Source organism: Nesoenas mayeri (genome assembly GCF_963082525.1).
Source record: "Nesoenas mayeri genome assembly, chromosome: 2".
In the NCBI taxonomy this organism is placed as follows: domain Eukaryota; kingdom Metazoa; phylum Chordata; class Aves; order Columbiformes; family Columbidae; genus Nesoenas; species Nesoenas mayeri.
Genome location: NC_137543.1, coordinates 93,579,570 through 93,600,946, shown reverse-complemented (window position 1 = coordinate 93,600,946; position 21,377 = coordinate 93,579,570). Strand labels below are relative to the sequence as shown.

Here is a 21,377-nt window from a genome sequence, read left to right as displayed (position 1 = left end):
CGTGCATGACTGTGAAGGATCCCAGCTGCGTGGAGTGCCATAAAAGCAGCAGAGCCTTTTCTCACCAAGAGCATGTCAATGCTCACAGTCATTTTCAACCCCAAGGACCTTGCCTACAAACCCTCTCAGCTTCCTTGCCACCTCCATAGCCCATCAACAAATCAACTTGTTTTTCTGTCACAGACTGTTATATTTCCCACTTTTTCCTTTGGCACAAGGAATAAACAGTTTCAGAGGCTTCCCAAGATGAGCTGGGACATGACTACATGTGTAGCTCCGAGGGAATAAAATGCTGCGGGTTTTTACTTGCTACCCACAGCACGACAGCCTGTTATACAAAATCAGTAGCAAAGCTTCCCCCACTTTTGCAAGAAAAAAAAAAAAAAGAAACCCAAAAAACTTATGTAACTCTGCAACTAATCTTCACTAATCTTGAGCAAGACATTTAAATCCGGGGAATAAGCCTATTCTTCTCATCCCTCCCACCCCACAGCCTATCCGTACAGTGAAAAGGGAAACAAACAGAAGCGAAGTTCACAGCCTGGTGCATACTCTTTTCGACAGGAGCGAAGTGGCAAAGTGTCCCCAGTCTGTTCCAAAGCAAACCCTCCTGCCCTGCCCTTTCCCATGCACAGCGGTCGAGAACCTTAAGAGAAAAGCTGCTTTTGGACTGATTATCGCTTGCTCTTAACTAAAGCATGGAAATATCTACTCTCACGGTGTACCACTGCCTTGTTTTTGTCTGGTATTTTTTTGTCGTCTATGCAATCGCGCATGTGAGAACAGAAGAGCAGCCATCTGAAGTGTTCCTTTATGGTGGGCAGTGGAAATATTTGACAGTCCTCAATCTGGTAAGCAAATCTTGTTGTACAGTGATACCAATATGCCTATTTGTTTATCTGCCATCTGTGCCTCAAGACATATGCAGCTGGTATATTTGCTGCTGTTAAACTGCTTCCTTTAATGGTTTATATCCCAGAGCAAACTAAGCAGGGATCCATGGTTATGCTGCAAAATGTATTCACAGGTTTTATTCAGAAAGAATATCAGCTGGCAAGCTCCTTGGCTTTAAAAATGTACTCTGAAGCTAGCTGTTTCTTTGTGAAAGAGGCAAGTTATCTGTGAGGAGAAGGGCAGAAAGGTAGAATATGTCTATCCAGGACATGTGCAAGTTTGATGCCTATTATCTAACCCTTAAATCAATACTCATTATAATGCTGCTTGGAGTTTGACTTCAATTTTTTAATAGTCTTTTAAGTCCTGTAAATTATAGAAAAGGTAAAACAAAGCATAGCACTGTGCTAATTTAGCTGTTCGGAGTACATGCTTAGTTAAAAAATCAGTTTAGAGAACGGGCGAAAGAAATGCCAGCCTGCAGAGAGAGAAGCTTGTGACACTATTACATGTGTTTTAACAGTGCTATCAACTGCTCTCTGCATTTCCTAAAAGTACACAGAAAAATGTAGACCGTTATATATTCTGGTTCTCCTAATATGTTAAGGTTTCAGAAGTTAGAAAACAAAATGAAAGCAAGAGAGAAGGCTTATTCATGGTCCAAGTGGTTCAGCAGTGGCTCGTGGTGGTGGTGGTGGCAGTGGGGTGGAAGGACCAGGCATGTGGAGAGGGTTCCTACAAAGGACATATTTCAGGGACACTTGCTAATCTGAAGGATGACCACAGAGACCTCCGTAGCCCTTTGTTCCTTCTGTGTGACTGTCAGAGTTAAATACCAGTGGGAGGTCTGGCCTGGGGTGTTTTTACCTCTACTTTTATTCTTCAGAAGTAGACACCCTGCCATGGAGTTCAATGGAAGCCTAAAGGCCCCCCAGCTCCAAGTGGGGCTTTTGGAGACCCCTGGGGAGTTGGGAAATTTGGGTCCATTCCAATCTCAACCATCCTGTGATTTAGTGAAATACTTGCAACCAAGAGGTGATGAATGGCAGGTGAGGTGGCTACAACAGCCTGGGCTTGAGGGAGCCGCAACACCCTTCTCAGTGGCCAAGCCAGATGCACAAGGGTGACAGCACGTACATCACTGTATTTAGATGGCATGTGTATGATTTGTTGCTATGTTATCTCCATATTGGTACACCTAGGCTTTTTGTGGTGGTCTTAAAAACTAGTTTTTCTGAAATACCAGCAATCAAATGGTGAGGGTTCAACAACCTTGAGGATATTCCGTTCCTCCTGATGGAATATATGTCAGTAGACTAAAACTCTACCAGCCAAGTCCCAGGCGAGTTGTTTCCTGTGTGCCCTGCTCCTCTCCTTTGGTTTTTGGGTAAAGCCAGCCCCTTAAACTACCAGTTATACCCTCAGGTAAAACAGCATCTCCATCCCCTGGCACTGTTATAATGAGATCTGTCACCCAGTAGATAACACAGCTCTAAAGCATGAGATCAAGAGGATAAAGCAAGTAATTCATCTCCCAATATTTTAGGATGCATAAATACTCATTGAAATTAGCATCTAGCTTCTGTTAGTGACCAGCAGTGGATAATCAGGGAAAGGCTGCACAAGACAAGAGCAGGTATAAGTGTAAAACGAACTTTTTATGGCTCTACCTTCACAATGGCATACCTGTTTACCTGAATCCAGGCCAAAGTAGCTAATACCCATCAAAGCCTTCCCTTCACCTATCTAAAGGAAAAACATACCTTTTATACTTATGATACCTTCCCTATCCTGTGGCAATGAACGCCACAACGCAAGTTCACCTTGCATGAAAGAGCAGTTCATTTTATTGGTGTAAAGCTGCTTCCTGACAACTGAATTGGATGTCTCTTTACTTCTGTGTTACAATTTAATTGTTCATCCCTGTTCACTTTTTTTTTTTCCTGCTCATTAGGGATCTCTACCAGATTTTTCCCTCAGTTATTCTTTTCTGCAAGTTGGAAGTCCGAGCTGTTTTCATCTCTCTTCACAAAGTGCTGCTTCTTTCATTAAAACATCCTTGTCACCCTTTGCAGTAGTTGCAGTAGTTTTTTGTAGTTTCAGGAAAGGGTAAGTAGGGCAGGCTGCAGTGGTCAAGCTATAAGCACAGCATGGATTTATACAGTGGCCTAAAGGTGTTTCCTTGTCTGTTTATTTCTTCTTAACAATCCTTACCTTTCCATTTGTCTTTTTTGATTACTGATAAGCAAGGAGATGGCAGTTTGAGCGTGCTATCCACAGCAAGTCCAACATTTCTTTCCTGGATGGTGATAGTTTAGAACTCACTGCTGAAAAACATACAATTGCAGTATTCTCTTGGTTGTGTTTTGTTGGCTTTTTTTTTTTTCCTGAAATGCATTACATTGCACTTATCCACATGGATTTTCACCTGCTATTTGATCTCTCAGGCACTCAGTATCCTAAGACTCTTCAGCAATTTTGCAGACAGGCTTTGCCTTGAAAGAAAAAAAAAAAAAGAAAAATTACAAAGCTTTTCCACCTCCATGTTCACTCCTTTTGCAGCTCATTTGCAGATCTGCTTAACAGGTCAGGTCTCATTAAATCTCTGTGAGCAGGGACCCTTGCTCCACTATACTAGTCCTTTGTCTCCCATGTTTTAGCCACTTATTAATCTGATCCTGATGCTAAAACAGAGCTGTCAGCCAACAGGGAGATGGTCTGGCCTGATGTTACCTGTCTCTCATGCAGAAAATGTGACAATGGGGCAAGATGCACAAAATCATTCCTTCATGGCCAGTAGTCCTTCTTCTACAGGATTGCCAAAAAGAGAAAAGGGCTCAGGGAGAGAAATGCCCTCATCCTCCCTTCTCCCATTGATCTGGATGGCGTTTGTGGGTATCTCCAAGTGACAAAAGTTCTCTGAGACATGCTATAACGTAGGAAGAGGGTGAGAAGACAATAGGACTCAGGAAGTGTGGAGCTCCCTGTGGGGTTCTGCAGGACCTAGAATACTTGTCCCATGATTTGGCATTAAAACACTCCCTGTTGCAGCTGAGGGACCTCAAGGAAAAAGAGATGGCTGTCAACCAGAGGGTGGTCTATCAGGTGCACACCTGATGTGTTTCATTTCTGAGTCTTTTGGAAGTAGTCTCAGGAAACACCTCGGGATGCAGGGAAATATGGTCCCAGGAAGAAGAGTGGGGAAAAAGGTTCCCCTTAGGCCATGCCTTGAAGGCTTATCTCAGAGCCAGGCACACAGAAAGCTTGTCCAAATCTTCTGCCTGTCTCCTGCCAGGCTGTGACTGCCTGGCTGCTGGCACTGGCCACCTGAATCGCTTGGAAAGTCCTCTCCCTCAAAATTCCTCTTAGCTGTTTGGAATTGGATTTTAAAATGTCTTTTTGCAGAAATCTGCCGTGGCCAGTTCGCTCTGATCTGAAATGGAAATACTGGGAAACGTGACATTTTCCAGGGGATGGAAATGCAGTTTGACTCCTAACTCTGCTGGAGGGATGCTGGAAGAATTTCTTCTAGATATGACCCTCTTTTAGCACCTCATTCAATTCCTCACTAGTCACGCAGTTCTCCCCAGAGAGCTACAGCCCTGATGTTACTTCAGATTCATTTTTCTAGTTAATGATCATATCAATCAGGATTCAGAAAGGAAATATTTTTTTGTAGGGAGAAAAAAAAAAAAGATAAGTGGGTTTTGGATCAAAGGAGTTCATTGACCAATTATTGAACAAGCAGAAATGACAGATAGAAATGGTTTTATATTCATTTGTCTATGACACAAAACAGTACAAGCTGAATCATTCCTGGCCTGAATATCAGAGCTCATACAAATCTGTTCACTACTCTAAATCTATTAGTAAATCACTGTATAACAATAACACTGCACCTTTAAAAACTATTAATTGCATTCCTGTCCCAGTTTATTCCTTATGCTTTTGTCTCTCATAATTGAAATATTTTCAATTCTTCCGAAAGCTGTTTTTTATTTACTTAAAAAAAAAGACCCAGTATTTAGTATATCTATTATCCAGTTTGTTATCATGTGAATGGCTGCATGTCTGCACTAAATGTTGACTGTTATGTCTAATAGCCTACTCAGAATATTGGATTTATTTCCCCTTAAGGGAAGAGCTTGGAGCCTGTTTTATTTGTAGTAGTTAGAGATTTCAATATACACATATGGATAGATCTTATATGTGAAAGTAAATCATGTCAGGTCAAACAGAAACACCCCTTTGATCACTGCAGCAGATAAAAATTAAGGTTTGTTTTTGTCACTATGACTCTCAGCTTGGAAAACTTGTCTGGCCAAATTAAGTATTTCTTCAGCACCTAGTGCCATGGAGCTCTGCAGGGCCTAGGGAGGAAAGCAGCATCCCTCCAACAGGGATAATCACATCCATACTCTCCCTTTTGGGTTGATTGTTAGCTTTCTGAATGCTTCCAGTCTTCCTTCTGTTCGTGTGGGAATACTTTAGGGGATCCTCTTTATTTACAGCCAGTGGATTTATATTCCATGAGTGGCTGCAATGGATTTGTGAGTGCCAGCACTGCTGTTTGGGAAATTCACAGAACATCTGGAATAATTTGACTATTTTTTTATTATTATTTTTAAATTTTTTTATGTCAACATTTTCCCATTAGTAAAGGGCTGCAAGATTTGGATGTGCCTTTCTTGTAGGAACAAGCCTGTAAACTCTAGTCTACCGGCAGTGCACCCTGCCAGACTGAGCGTTACTGAAATGCTAGGAGTGGTTCTAGCCAGGTTCAGTTTCCTGGCTTGAAAATTATTTGTCTATCCTTCCATTGCTCCTGAAAATACAGGATAATCCCAAACTGACCGAAACCCCTTTGAAACCACAGAGATGGACGAGGATAGAGCTATGAGCAGTGCAAAACCGAACTTCTGAGACAGAGTTCAGACTTCTCTAGGAGTTGCTTTTCTCCATGTTCAGCCAGAGAAATGGGTCAGGTTACACATTCAGATAAGCATTTTCCATACAGAAGATAACATTGTCCTCCCCTGCATATGATAGAATATTTACCAGACTGAGAATGTGGCTGGTTTGTGACTGTTTCTTTTCAGAAATGTTTGTTTTAGTTAATTTTGAAGGGGGGGTGAAAGAAGCAGCCTACCCCTGGCCCATGATTAATGTAAGGCTGACCATGAACAAGATAATAATAACCCCATCCTCTGGGAACCAGGCCTCTCCCTAATTGCTTGATTGGCTATTAGTCACCATGTGTCACCAGACTGTCACCACCGTCATGTTCATTTTTCATGCTTTTTACAGAAAGTTACTGCTTACTCTACAGGGTGTAACAAGAGCTTCTGTTTATTACCAGGCTTATTTTAGCTCTTCAAGGACTTGTATTTTGGTGTCCTGGTAAGGCCAAGGGTTGAGGCACATGTGTGGGTTGAACATGTTCTTGGGTTTGCTGCACTGCAGTACAGGCTCCTCTGAACCAGATCCATGATTTGGAGGGCTGAATCCCTACTGAGAAATTGTGCCCGCAGTTACAGAGGCCAATTGCAATAATGGGAAAAGAATCACATTTTAAAGAGCTGGTTTGGGTGCCTCAGAATTGAACAAAACTGTATGTGGGTTCTGATGAAGCTGCTTGGTTTTTTTGTGTGTAAAAACGTGGCTGTTCATGCCACCCTTTTGATAGGGCTTTGCAGCTGAACCAAGTGGTGCATGACCTCCAATTCCTGGTCCTGAGTGACCATGGACCAGTCATCCAGCCTGAGTCAGCACCACCGCACCTCCATCACAGTGGGTCTGTGTGAGGACAGGGGACATTCCACCAGTGGCACCAGGCTGCAGTCTACTGTGGGGACCATCCAGACTGTGGCAAGGATAGAGAAGGAAGGACGTGTCTTTTCCCCTCGCTTGGAAGCCACAAATGGATGGGGATGGTTGTGGACAACTGCACTGATACTTTGGGTCACACAAACTAAGGTCATTTCACTCCCCAGGAAGACTCAGTCTCTGCAAACTAAAGCTTGCAGAAACCTTTGTTTGACAATGGGCATGGTGAAATCATAGGCCCCTCCTTCCCTCAGATATTTTGATAATAGAGGAATTTCTGATGGAAAAGTGTTGCACTAATTCTGTCCCCTCCCTAGCACCACCCTTCTCAGCCTCTTCAGAAACTGATGAAGTAATTGGCCACAACTTCAGACTTTTCACTCTAAATAAACATCTGATTCAGAGTAAGATCATGGCAAAAGGATCTCATCTTGAAAGCTGTAACAGTCTCTTTCCATTTAAGCATCCCTAGCTGGTCCAGGGAGTGCAGCAGGCTGAATTGCCCATATTGCATCACTCTGGGATAACCTAGCCTTAAAAAGAAGAGGGCATCCTGTAAGTTAACAGAATTGAATTAGATTCAGTACCAAAGGGAAGGTAGCAGGATAAGTATTTTTCTGCTGGGGCTTGCTTTTTTATATCTGACAAATCTGGTTCAACCTGATCTGCTGTGTAGTGTTAGGAGAGAAAACAGAGTAACCAGAAAAGTGATATTGGCTTAAGCCACAATATTCTGATAATTTTATACACAATTTGCAGAATTCTGTTTTGTCACTGTGCACTTAGTACACAGTGCATTATTGTGCATTATTGTGCATTATTGTGCATTGTGCACCAGTTCTTTACCAAGTCCTCCTAGCATCCTCCTAAACAACTCCCCCTTCATTACTCGTAAATGATTCAAAGAAACCCCCCCCACACACACGCAAAAACCCCCCAAAACCAAACCACCGTAACCAACCCCACTCCAACTCCAAATTTCATTAGTTATAAATAGTTTAACTTATACAATTCTAGTTACTGAACTCAGGAACTCTGCTTCTAAGCACTTGAAGCCCTTTCTTGAATCCCTCCAAGTTCAGCAATCAAATTTTGATAACTTCTGCACATAATTCTCATGTTAGAGCATTTTGAGCTACTTGACACTGAGATCAACTGCACTGTGAGTCCCTGGAAAGAAGGCCCTGTATTGTTGGCAGAACCTTTCTAGCAATTGCTTTACAGGAAACATTTCCTGGTATATTTTGTCGTATCATGCTCCGATATATTGAACGTAACAATTACCATAGGAAGTGTGAAAGGAGCTGGCTTTCAACATGTCCTTCCAACCCTCCCATCTGAATCACATCACACATCTCTGTTTAGTCTATTAAGTGAGATACTGTTAAAGTTATCTCCTAAACAACTTTATTTAATCAGTTTCAGTTAGTAAAAAAGATTTAGCCAACAGCTATTTCCCTCACGTGGGTTTGCAGCTCATGAACAAAACTGCTCCCTGAAGAGCAAGAGCAGAGTTCATTGAGGAACGTGCTAATTAAAGCTGGATGAGTTTCCCTCATTAGGTGTAATTACTTTAGTTTTTGCAGGCTGTCTTCTATGGGGTGTCCTTCCTGGCTGATGTGTTGAGACTAATTAAGAAACTGCGATGTGCTAAGTGCGTAATTTCCAGCAGAGACCTTCTTTTCAGTGTCCTGGCTTTCCCAGTGTCCACAGTAAGTAACCTCTGTACACAAAAATAATGTTTGCATAAATGATTAGGGGTGTGTATAGCATAACATGCATGTGTCTAAAATAGGTAAAAACTGTAGGCTTTCTCTTACCATTTGAAAATGGATTTGGACTATTTAGAAGAAGAAACATTGCTGAGCCTGTCATGGTTGAAAGCAAAGCCTCTTGCATGAACTTTAGGGTTGCTGTCCCCAAGTGAACACAGATTGACCCCAAAGGATGAATGAGGTGTCACCTCTCTGTTAATCTCATGGTCCAAATAGCTGTGGATTTGTCGACTTAGGGCATTTCTCTAAAGGGCAGCATGGGCCAGGGGGACATGAGAGGGTACCTAAGAGGAAGCAAAATCTCACATCTCCTTGTCTGATTCCAGTGTAGCTTTAAATAAGTGCTGGAGAGAAACATATTTGCAGGACAACAATTATAGCGACAGCTAACATCCGCTTCACCACAAACCACCTACTCCCTCAGAGACAATACTGTTTATTGAAATGCTGTGGGCTGAACGGGAACTGATGGGATACTTACACATGAAGGTGCTGCTCCATGTACTTGAAGCCTACAGCCGCCTCTGAATATCGAAGAGCTGAGAAGCGCTGCTTAAATCTGGTCCACAAGCAGCCCAGCCAGCTGGTTCACTAAAAAATGTCCTGGCAGGGATGGAGACAGAATGACTGCCTAATTTATCTTCCCTGCACAGCAGTATTCATCATGCTGTTGTCACGTCCCCCCCAGGCATCCTCACCGTGCCCGCAGGACAGAGGCACAGGTTAGTCTGATTCTTCCAGGATCTCACACCCTTGATTTCCGACCCCAAGCACAAAGTGTGCTCAAAAACCCGCCTGGACATGTTCCTGTGCGACCTCACCTAGGCGTTCCTGCTCCAGCAGGGGGATTGGACTGGATGATCTTTTGAGGTCCCTTCCAATCCCAAACATACCGTGATACTGTGATACTGTAATATGAAGCCAGGACAAAAAAGTTCAAATCAGTTTCCATGTGTCAGTAACCAATACCAGGGTTCATTTCCTCCAGTTAAGTTCTCCCACTGTAAATTCTGTTGGGATAAAAATGGATGCCCACAGTGCAGCTTGCACCTGCAGTTTAGGAATTAAGCTTATCAATTGGGAAGATAAGGATAAGTTTTAGGTGAACTTTCTTACCAAGATCTGTTTTTACTTTGTTACTGAGCAGAACTAGTGCTGTGGTTTGACAGCCAATCCCTGGAGGAATAAGGAATACTTCTGGACCACCAAAAGATCCCATCTGCAAAGGGGGGTGGGGAGGGGGGGGAAGTTTAAAGCTAATCAGTATTCCACAGAAAACGTCAGTGTTGGCAGTTTATAAAGGAGGTTTTTCCTCACAGTATCAACACAGAAAACTGCACCTCAGAGTAAATTCCTTTCTTTATGTTGTAACATGTGAGATACGTGAGTTTATCATGCGGTATCACCACTTTCCATGTAGGAGACGTTTTGCCTTCTCAGAAATGAAGGCACTAGCCAAATCCCATCAGTTATGTTTGTCTTCCATTTTGAAATTTCTTTCATTTTGTATTTTGGTTCCAGTTTGTGTCTATATCCTTTTGGATACTGTATACCTACAATCGAGAGCTGGTTTACCCCAAAAGCCTTGATGGAGTCATCCCGCTCTGGTTAAATCATGCTATGGTGAGTAAGAAACACCCCTGCCTCTCACAGAGAAGAGTGACTTCGCAACACATGTCTCTCCATTGCATTGTGTCGCTTTTCAGAAGAATTTCATGGCTTCTTCTTTCTCACCTCCTCCTTCCTACTTCTCCAAATTTGATGTTGGCCTGTACACAGCAAACAGATGCATGTGCTTGAAGTCACCTCAAGAAACCTTTTTAGCACACAAGGAATGTCAGTGAATTGATGCTTGTCAAACCTCTGAAGTCAATGAAATGATGTGCAGTCATAGGGGGAAAAAAAACATCAGTTATTGTGGCTCAAATAATAAATTGTTTCTGCAAACAGAAATGTACGAAATACAAAATGGCTGAGAGTTTAACAAAGCAGTTCCTAATTTTTAACAAAGGTGAAAGAACCAAAGAACATCTGACAGCTCAACAGCTAATAAGCTAATGTGTGCACAGCTTTGAATAGCTGAATTGCAATGATTGTTTACAGATTTTCTATAAATACTTTCCAGATTTCTCCTTCATTTGCTCTGGCTGTTTTTATGATGTGTTGAATAATCACATATTTCTCATCAGTCAAGTGTAAGGAGGCTGACAGTAACATGGAAACCGTGGGTGGATTATAAGGTCAGGGAGGCCTCGTGGGGCAAATGGGAAGGGGGAGAGAAGGGAGAGGTTCAGCACTAGACTGAATCAGAGGAGCCAGAAAGTATGAAATAATTGCACAGAAGACTCATTTCTCTCCAGACTTCATTTCTTAAGTACAATGCTTTGCAACCCACTGCAGCAGTTCCGCTGCGTGGTGAAGATAAATGCAGGAGGCTTCAGGGTTTCTGGCTGAGGACATTTGATAAAGGTTTTGAGCAGCAGCCCTGATTTAGCTCTGTGTATTCAGATACGTGTGCCTGGAATCCAAACACATACAGGCATGTCTGCATTACTGATATCCTAGTGATGAACTGCAGCCATCGTGCACTTTTAACCTATCACCCTCTCTCTGCCGACCAAGCCATCTCCACCAAGGCCCTTTGGTGGCTGTCCAAACCTCCACATGAATGCAAATGGGCACCACTCTCTTTCAAAACCACGGTCCACCAAAAAGAAATGTTCTTGGTGTCCTCAGCACCATGCTGGTTTCAAGGCCAGGATTTGGGATGGGTGACTGGTTGAAGTTTAACAGTAGTGGAAGTGCTGGGGAATGGGAGGGCTCAGGGTGGAGCTGAGAGGAGATAGGCTTTGCTACTTGTTTTAATCCTGGCGCACAGCTGAGAATTTGCCCTTTCCATTTACACATTTGTTTATGATATGGGAAGGTTGAGAGGTGCTAGAATGTACATTTTTATTTCATGTGCTAGAGCTCTTTGCAGGAATCCCTCAAATGTATTTGTTAGAACTTCTTTCTTACTCTACCTACATCTACATTTCATAACAGAGTCATTCTGACAACAACAAAAAGCTTTTCCATTTCAGAAATGTCAAAAACAGGTGTTAAAAAAGGAAAACAATTCTTCCTCAAAATTATTTTGACGAGAGAGTAACTTCACATAAAGCAAACCTCTATCACAACCTAGTATTTTATTTCTAAAGCTCTTAACGTACTGCAGACATCTTGCGTTTGACAGTTGCTGGGTGGCAAATTTTCCTTCCAGTCACTGTTGAGCATAAAACATCTGCCACCAAAAAAGACTGATCCCCGCTAGTGACAATCTCCACGTTTTGGGACACCTTCCAACAAGTGCCTTCAGGCTTAGCTGAAGCATTTCTTCCTTCCAACCCTAAATATCTGCTGGAAACACTAGGGAGATCCGGGGAGCTACCAACACTTTAAGGGACAATCTCCAGGTTCTGATTGTCAAGCAGATGCTTTTTCTTTGGGTTCATTTCTTTGCACATTGCTACACTTTATGGCTCTGAGCTTACAGGTATTTCATGGCAGATTGAGGCAGTATCTAGCTGGCTTTGGTGGAAAAAGACATCGGTGTATCAGTAGTAGATGTCAGTGACATATCATTTGCAGTGGGAGTATTTTTTTTTTTACCTTGGTCTATTTTAACATTGTAAATAGGGAAAGCATATGTTGTTATGCAACTAAAGAGTGAACCTAAAAAATAATCCTGCAAAAACACTTCAGGAATACCAAGCTCCTTGAATTCACAGTGATGTTGCAGCACCTTCCTTGCAAAAATGAACTAGCCATTTATTTTTCTCACATTCAGTGCTCTTACAGTGGGGAAGTGTTGTTGCCCACCTGGTAACCCAGAGTTGTACAGAGAGCATTACATTTTAGGCATGCTTTTGTACCCTGAGCAGAAACATTTTCTGTTTTGCAGAAAGGATGGCTATGCAGAAAGGAATCTTGCTAGTATTAGAAGGAGGCCAAATACTCCAGAGTACCACGGTTTCCCTCTTTGCTTTTCTACTAAGTTTAACCCAAGGACTGTGACTCAGTTTCTACTCCTGTTTGTCTGGGATAATTATATTTTACCACCTTTGTAAAGCTTTGAGCCTCATGAGGCTCAAAACCAAAACAAAACACACAAAAACCAAACAACCTGCTCATGTCTCAAGCACAATTTTTTTATTTGAACAAGATTTTCTAAGTGAAAGATGACTGAGACAAAAGATATGCTGGTCAGTTCATCAAGTGAAATTGTTTCTTTCTTTCCTAGTCATCTCTTTTCAAGAAACGTCTGGATAGTCTCCAGAAGGCAACTAACTGCTTGAGACAGCTTGGATTAAAGAATATGCATGTATTATTCAACTTAGTGGCAGTATAAGGGAACACTACATTTTGAAGGTCCTGACAGAACTGAATGCTAAACAAAGAGGGGCAATGGTGGGTCAAAAGAGATCATTCAAAACCATTGCAATTTATAACAAAAGAAAAGATACACATCTACATTGGCCAGATGTGTTCCCAAAAGTGGTAACGGTACAATTGCCTTTTTGTAAAGGAAGGTAATATTTTCAGTCTATAAGACACAGGTGTTGTAAAGAGCAATCTTTTTTTTTTTTTCTTTTTTTCTTTTTTTCCAAAAAGAATGCTTTTCTTTATTTTCAGGCTGCAACTAAGTTTAGTTTAGACATCTCTTTTCCTGTCTCTTTTCCTAATTTATTCTGTAGTCATGTTACCCTCTCATCTTGATAAAAATCAGCATTTTAATCTCCTAGGCACTTTAATGATGCATAGTTACGAACTGTACGTGTTCTGAAGATCTTGTAAGCTAAATAACTAAGAATAATAAGGAGTGATGGTAAATCGAGGCACAGAAGAAAAACTTCTTACCTAACATTTTCAGTGAAGATGACAACAGATCCCCCAACATGGCCTGAGCCTCTCAAGCTCCTTTGCACTTGGCCCCAGTGTAGCTAAGCAGCAACTGAATGTAAAAGGAAAATACAGGGGAGTGAAAGAACAACCTGGGTGCATACGAGTAATTTTCCTTCACCGAAGCAAGCCACCATGCGCTCATGGTAAGAACACCAGCAAGACTTGTCACGTTCTCTCTCATCATGGAGTTTGTTTGTGTCTGCAAGCTGCTTGTGTTATACCCACCCAGCTAAACCGTTACCTTCCCTGGTGTGGACACAACTATGTCAACAGAAATGTTATTTTGGATCAGTGTGATTTACTCCCATTTGGAAAAGAAAATAAGTTATGTGAACACAAGTCACTCTTACTCCTACATGAGGACATCTGTGTGAAGGATTATATCTTCCTACAGATCTTTTAGGAAGCTGCTGCAACACTAACCAATCAAGAAGGTGCAAAATCAACATGTGGAGCAGAACCCGCTTGTCCAGGCCATTCTAACTGGAGTCCTGCTCCAGATGTGTATACAAGAACCACATGAGGTTCATCTTTGACCATCTCAAACTGGCTTAAGGAGAGAAGCCAGAGAGTGGTAGTCAATGGTGCGGAGTCTAGTTGGAGGCCAGTACCTAGTGGAGTGCCTCAGGGGTCTGTACTGGAGCCAATATTATTCAATACATTCATTAACGATTTAGGCGAGGGAATAGAGTGCACTATCAGCAAGTTTGCTGATGACACGAAGCTGGGAGGAGTGGCTGACACGCCAGAGTGCTGTGCTGCCATCCAGCGAGACCTAGACAGGCTGGAGAGTTGGGCGGGGAATAACCTAATGAAATTTAACAAGGAAAAGTGTAGAGTCCTGCATCTGGGCAGGAACAACCCCAGGTTCCAGTGTAGGTTAGGAAATTACGTATTAGAGAGCAGTGTAGGGGAAAGGGACCTGGGGGTCCTGGTGGACAACAGGATGACCATGAGCCAGCACTGTGCCCTTGTGGCCAGGAAGGCCAATGGCATCCTGGGGTGTATTACAAGGGGGGTGGTTAGTAGATCAACAGAGGTCCTCCTTCCCCTCTACTCTGCCCTGGTGAGACCCCATCTGGAATATTGTGTCCAGTTCTGGGCCCCTCAGTTCAAGAAGGACAGGGAACTGCTGGAGAGGGTCCAGCGTAGGGCAACAAAGATGATGAAGGGAGTGGAGCATCTCCCTTATGAGGAAAGGCTGAGGGAGCTGGGTCTCTTTAGTTTGGAGAAGAGAAGACTGAGGGGTGACCTTATTAATGTTTATAAAGGGTGAGTGCCACGAGGATGGAGCCAGGGTCTTCTCGGTGGCAAACAATGATAGGACAAGGGGTAATGGGATCAAGCTGGAACACAAGAGGTTCCACTTAAATTTGAGAAAAAACTTCTCAGTAAGGGTGACAGAGCACTGGAACAGGCTGCCCAGGGAGGTTGTGGAGTCTCCTTCTCTGGAGACATTCAAGACCCACCTGGACATGTTCCTGTGCGACCTCACCTAGGCGTTCCTGCTTCAGCAGGGGGATTGAACTAGATGATCTTTTGAAGTCCCTTCCAATCCCAAACATACTGTGATACTGTGATACTGTGAAAGGATTCTCCTTTCAATTGGTATTTAATCATTCCTACATATTTATTTGAGAGAAATATTTCCATTTCTTTGCATTTCACAGTATCTCAGTTTTAAGCTGTCTGGCAACTATGGACATTCATAACCTTCCAACTACTTCCAGCTTTGGTAAAGAAGAAGAATGTGTGTGTGTGTGTGTGTGTGTGAGGGGTATGGCACACAAAATTAATCACCTCGCAGATTTAAGAGAAAAGGTGCTTAGGCTTTTCCCAGCACTACATATATATATATATATATTAAACAAATATATTTTTTTTAATATATATAAAAAATATATATATCTATTTTAATATCTATATTTATTTATTTATATATTTATATATATATTTAAGTTTCCGTTTTTGTTGACATAAGCCTATTTCCCCAAGGAGAAAGTATGTGTTTCACAGGCAAATGTTACGGCAGGGGATCCTCCTGGGCTGCCGCTACCCTGGCACACACAGGTGCAGTCTCCGAGCCCAGGCTGCCAAGGAACAGCTGGAGACAAATATCCCACAGCAAAGGATGTGTCACTGCAGTCTCATATCAACTTCCAGCTGCAGTGCAACATCAGCTCCTTAGACTACGTATCTTATGTCAGGGAGAAATGCAATTAAAATTCTGGCACTGACATGGAGACAAAACATTTGCTAGTAAGAAATAGGATATTTAGCCAGGGTCTTATTTCCAAAAATGTGTGCATACATGCAGGAAATGTTATCTCTGAAGCTCTTTCACCTTTGATCACACAACTGGTTTGATGTTTCATCCATTTTCACAGTAACACTCCCAAACTGCCTACGTGTTTCAGAAAAAGCAGAAAAAATTTTTTTGCTTTTCAGCTGAGCATGAATAGACCTGGAAAGGGCAGAAACAGATATTAGCTGACAGTTCAGAGAGGAGGGTGGTTGGAGTTAAATTGAGCAATAGCTTCCTGACTAATTTGTCCCCACACCCGCTCAGTAACAGGACTCCTTGTGCCTCCCGCTCAGTCCGTGAAATAAACCTGTGGTGCTCTGAAAATACACTAATGGCTGGGAATATAAAAGACAGGTAGTAACTCTGAGAGAGAATTATTTCTTCAACTGAGTATTTAAATCAAGGCAACATACTAGTTAAAGAAATTAAATGAACAATTATGCTTAAGCCCCTCCCACCCTAAAAAACCCCCAGATGTTAAGAGAGGAAAAAAATGTGTAAGGACAGATCACAAAAGAAAATTTTAAATGAGGCATTTGAATGAAGGCAGTATCATAGCATAATAAATAAAAAGAGGGAATTTGTTCCAAATCAAAGCCAAGAAAGGAGAGAGCATACAGAGATTCAGAAAATTATGAGGAGTATAAAACTAAATAGAGGTTATGGTGACAGGAAGCCATTTAGTTTTATTACTCTCAGATAGCACAGGCTGTAATTGTTTATAAAAGCATTCAACCCAAGGAAATTTCCATAGACAAGAGGACATTTCCCAACAAAGAGCTGAATAACTGAGCAAATATCTCAAGGGTCAACCAATGAACACTGGCTTCATGAGCCTCAAAAGACAGCACCAAAGTGGGTTATTGCGTTTTCCTTGCAGTAACATACCGCCAGAGAAGATACAAGCATGGGTATCAGCCACGAGTTGCTGTCAGCACACAAGCTCTGTGGGGAATTTGTCTGAAAGGAGAAATCACGGGCAGTTTCTCAAAAGCACTTGATGGTGTCCAACTGTGCCCCGTGGAGTTTAGTTTGGCCAGTGGTAAATGTTTGTGAAAAAAATGCCACTGAAGTCCCACATGTTAATGGAAAGCAGACAAGGAGGGTATGTAAATGCAGACAAATGAGAAACAAACAGCCATGGTCAACCGAGGCATCATTTCCTTCACTCCGGAGTCAAACGGGGTCAAACTGAGTCAATCTGCCACGCACGCGTTAGGCCTGGGAGTGATCTCAGCATCTCTGGGGAGATTATTCATAGGCTTAAAACAGCCCAGGCTGGAGCCTGCAGCTGAGCACAGACTTGACCCAACTCTGCCTCCTCAGCCCTTGGAAACTTGCTCCTACTTACGTCCTCAACAGCAAACTGAGGCTGTAATGATGAACAAGTTCACAAATGATTCAAAATAACATATACGGGATGTAGAAACTCCATGTGGTCTTACCAATCAGTGGAAATAATATGCAGAGAGGACTATATATCTCAGTTTAAACTCATGAACCTGAAATGCATCCTGGGAAACAACATACAACACAGGGTAGGAAACAAAAATTACAGGAGCAGGAGAATGTTACAATGTCATTTGCTCTGCAGGAGGTGAGTTATCATGCCAGTATTTCCGATAAAGTTCATCATACATTTAAGAAACCTTTTTTTCCCCTTCATACATATTCCAAAGTTTACAAGCAACAAAAGGAATTTTGCAGTTTTACGACTAGTTCAGATTCACCTGGGTTTGTCAGGAAAAAAACCCAAAGAAATCTAATCCAACTTAAAAATCTTAACACGTGCCAAAAAGAGCCACAGAGGATTTTTAAATCAAATGTTTGGAAACAGAATTCAGATTATAAGTGTGATTAGTTAACAAAATGTCTCTGATAATTTTGAAAGTTCCATAACTTATGTTTCCTCTGTACAAATACATATATTTTTTTAAAGGAATTTAAAATACTTTTGTCCTTACAAAATTTGTAAGCTGAAAGCTTTTCTCAACAAACAGAGGTTGTTAGACAAGTAAATATATTAATATTTCAAAGAACATAAAAATAAGTACTAACAAGATTCCCGCCAAGAGAAGCAAAAAACTCTCTGATTCAGTTCAGTTCATTGATGGCTTGATCAGTACCCACAGCTATTGTTTTAGCCTGTTTTCCTTACCTTGGAGTGAAATAGGGTTTTTCTCCCTCTGTGATAATTATTTTTGACAGTTTCACTGTTTACATGTGAAACTCAGAAACTGTTAATTGAAATAAAAAATGAGTCACTGTTTCCAGCAATTTTTGCCAATGTTTTGATCTGTGTCAATCTGAGTTTAATTATTAAGTTTTCTTTAAGGCAAGAGGCAAAGCTATATATTTTGTTTTGTTCTCATACAAATACTGCACTCTTCAGACATACATCAGTTTACCCATATAAAGCACAGCTAAATACTGTTGAAAGTATATTTAATGACCATGCACTGGAGACCTATGATAAAAATAACTTGAATGAGAAAATACATCTTTTTTTATTGAGAAGGATATGAGAAGTCTTTAAAGTAGATGTGATTAACCATGATATATGGTCTATCACTAACGATGCTGCCAAAGTCAACGTCTATCGGCTGTGAGAGGGAAATCACTTGGAAAGCCAGTGGCGTGTTGTAGGCGAAGGGCAGGCTTTGCACCCTGGAGCCAACCACACATTCCTCTGGTGTCTGCTGTATAAATACGCATCTGCTCTCATAAACACAATCAATTATTTGATAGAAATCCCACTGTGATTTTACCGTTAATGGACAAACTGGGCTCGGCAGAGATGTGTGAAGTCACCAGCAGACTCCAGGATAGCAGAAGTGCAAGGGAAGACTTTCCCATGTGTTTATTGGGCTGGGGGGTGTATGAGTACATGAGAAGGAAGTGTGTGTGTGTGGCAGGGGGGGAACAACAGAAGTTTTATATCCAAAAAGGAAAAAAAATTTCATCCTGGGTATGGATGAATTAGCTGAAAATTGTTGTAGAAACCTGTCTCAAGAAGGCATTTGCATGGCAAGTTTAAATGGCCCTACAAAAATCGTGTCTATTTAATATATACAGTGGATCTCTTTAACTAGGAATAAGCTAATAATCTGTTAATAAATAAAATTGGATTAACATATGGCAAAATATTTTTTAAGAGATACAATTATTTATACAGAAGACACAGCACACACTCTAAGTCATGTGCCAGTGTCAACATTGGACTTAGGGTGAGTGTCACGAGGATGGAGACAGGCTCTTCTCGGTGACAACCAATGATAGGACAAGAGATAATGGGGTCAAACTGGAACACAAGAGGTTCCACTTAAATATGAGAAGAAATTTCTTCACAGCGAGGGTGACGGAGCCCTGGAACAGGCTGCCCAGGGAGGTTGTGGAGTCTCCTGCTCTGGAGACATTCAAAACCTGCCTGGACACATTCCTGTGTAACCTCATCTGGGTGTTCCTGCTCCGGCAGGGGGACTGGACTAGATGATCTTCCAAGGTCCCTTCCAATCCCTGACATTCTGTGATTCTGTGACTTGGGAAGAAAGCAGCTTTCCTATGCTACAACAAATTTCTTTCTTTTTGTTTTCTCTCTCTCTCTCTTTTTTTTTTTTTTTTTTTTTTCCCCCCAAATCAGGATACATCAAAAACCTTTAACAAACTGTTCATAAAACAAGAGGCAGACAGCTCCACTCCTGAATGCTTTTGTTGCTCTTGGAGATGGAAACACTCTTCCAGGTACTGAGAAACTCTGCTCAAAGCCCCTGCAAATCAGGCAGAGCAGAAAATTGAATCCACCCCTTCCACTAAACTCTTGGCTACTTCAGTAAGCAGCCAAATTTCCCAGTTTTACCAGTGACTTTCAAATTTATTTTGATGTAGAGGCCACCAACTATTTTCTCTAATTCCTCCATAATTGGAGATCCCCACCAAAAAATTACTAGTTATGGAAATCAACATTTTAAAAATCATCACAGAAGAAAACTTTGAGTTCCCAACTGTCTTTCGCAACCCCTACCAGTTTGCCACTCATCCGCAGTGCCAACGCATGTGTCAGAGCAGTGAGCTCCTCCTTGTTGCACCCAGCTTGCTGCTCCCCGTGACTTTATCATGCTGGTCGCACATTGCTGATGTGCTGCTGCGGGGTCCCTCCGGTCGTCACCCAGTGCGATGCCTCTCCCCGCTGTGAAACAAATGAGAAATTGCAAATGAGATGCAAAGTGTTTGTTTTTTTTTTCTCATCTTTCCCCTTTCCTGTAGGGTTCACTTACTGTAAGGTAGCGCAAAGGTGTATGAACTGAGAAAGAGAGGGAGTTGGCTAAGCGAGTGGAGAAGTTGGTGATCTTAGTCATGACAGCTTGCCCCTGTCAGGAGAGCCCCCATTTCTCCATGCTTTCATCCTCTGCTTCTGGATACATCTACTTGCACCAGCTCTGGAGTCTGCACAGCCCTCGACAGCTGGTTCAGAGGAAAATTGAGGCTGGATCAGAGATGCCCAGAGGGGGCTTGGCGGAATCACACTCAGCTTCTTGCTTGGCTTCTCCTGTAAGGGGCTCACCCTGCTCCCTGAGGTGCTCACTTCCCTACTTGCCCTTGTGGCATGTTTACCAGCATAAAGCTAAATCTTCCTGAGGAAAAGTGAACCAATCACTCTTGGTCCCGTCCACAATAGACATGGACAACTCGCCCATCACAGTCATCACTGTACCAGCCTCTCAAGACTTCAATACCCTCTCATTTTCTTTTTCTCAACAGACACAACACCACATTCAGTCCTGATTTCTACCCCTGTCTTTGGACTGCTTTCTTGTTCATACTTTCTCACTGTTTATGCTGTCCTTTTCTGGACACGCTTCAAATTATCTGCACCTGTCAAAATGAGGTGCCCTAAATCAGAGACAGAGTGCCAGCCAAGGCCTCATTAATTCAAGTGGAGCAGCACAGTTACTTTCCAGGTCTTTTTTTACACACAACATTCCTGTTAATACCATCCCAGAATGCCACACACTTTTTTCATTAAAGCAGCATCGTACTGCTGACTTGTACTTATTTAACATTCACTCTGAGAACAAAAAGCCCTAAACTGAGGAAATAAGTATATAAAATAACCCCCACTTAAAAACTGTTCACTTCAACAAAGGATTATTTCACCAGGTCACTCCTACTAAATCCCTCTTAGGACAGCAATAATACAGCTGAAACAACCAGCTTATAGTTGTTAAAAGTGTTTAAATTAATGAAAAGACTAGCAAGGACATTTCATGTATCCCAAAGGAATTTTGTAGCCTGCTGGATGTCAGATGAAAAAGCAGGACTTAAATCCACTTTACATAATGGACAGATCCACTGCAAAAGGCTAAAGACTACAAGTTAGGACAAACTGCAAGTTTTCTGTCACTGCTGCCTTGCATGAGCATTTTTGTTTTATTAAAAGACAAACTATTGACCACCTATGGAAAACAAATTTTCTTTTAATCATTCTAAAAGCAGCTTAACACATAGATTTCTGACTAAAAGATATTTACAGGGATTACATATATGTGCAGTGAAGACATTTTTCTGGTTAAATGAATCCAGGAATCACTTGTACTGATACAACGAGACCTCTGCTATCAACCAAATGGGTTGCA

The 21,377-nt window shown here is 41.9% G+C and overlaps 1 protein-coding gene across 1 annotated transcript in view; it reads left to right on the top strand.

Annotated features, from left to right (window-relative positions):
• Window positions 1–698: 698 nt before the first annotated feature.
• The window catches only part of ADTRP (androgen dependent TFPI regulating protein), a gene marked incomplete at both ends in the record, with an annotated part of 34,475 nt that continues 13,796 nt past the window's right edge, over window positions 699–21,377 (top strand). Inside the window, 3 exons of the mRNA XM_080339624.1 lie at window positions 699–851; window positions 8,298–8,432; window positions 10,017–10,118. Of these exons, the coding sequence (XP_080195750.1) occupies window positions 699–851; window positions 8,298–8,432; window positions 10,017–10,118 (390 nt within the window). The remainder of the gene's footprint in view (window positions 852–8,297; window positions 8,433–10,016; window positions 10,119–21,377) is intronic.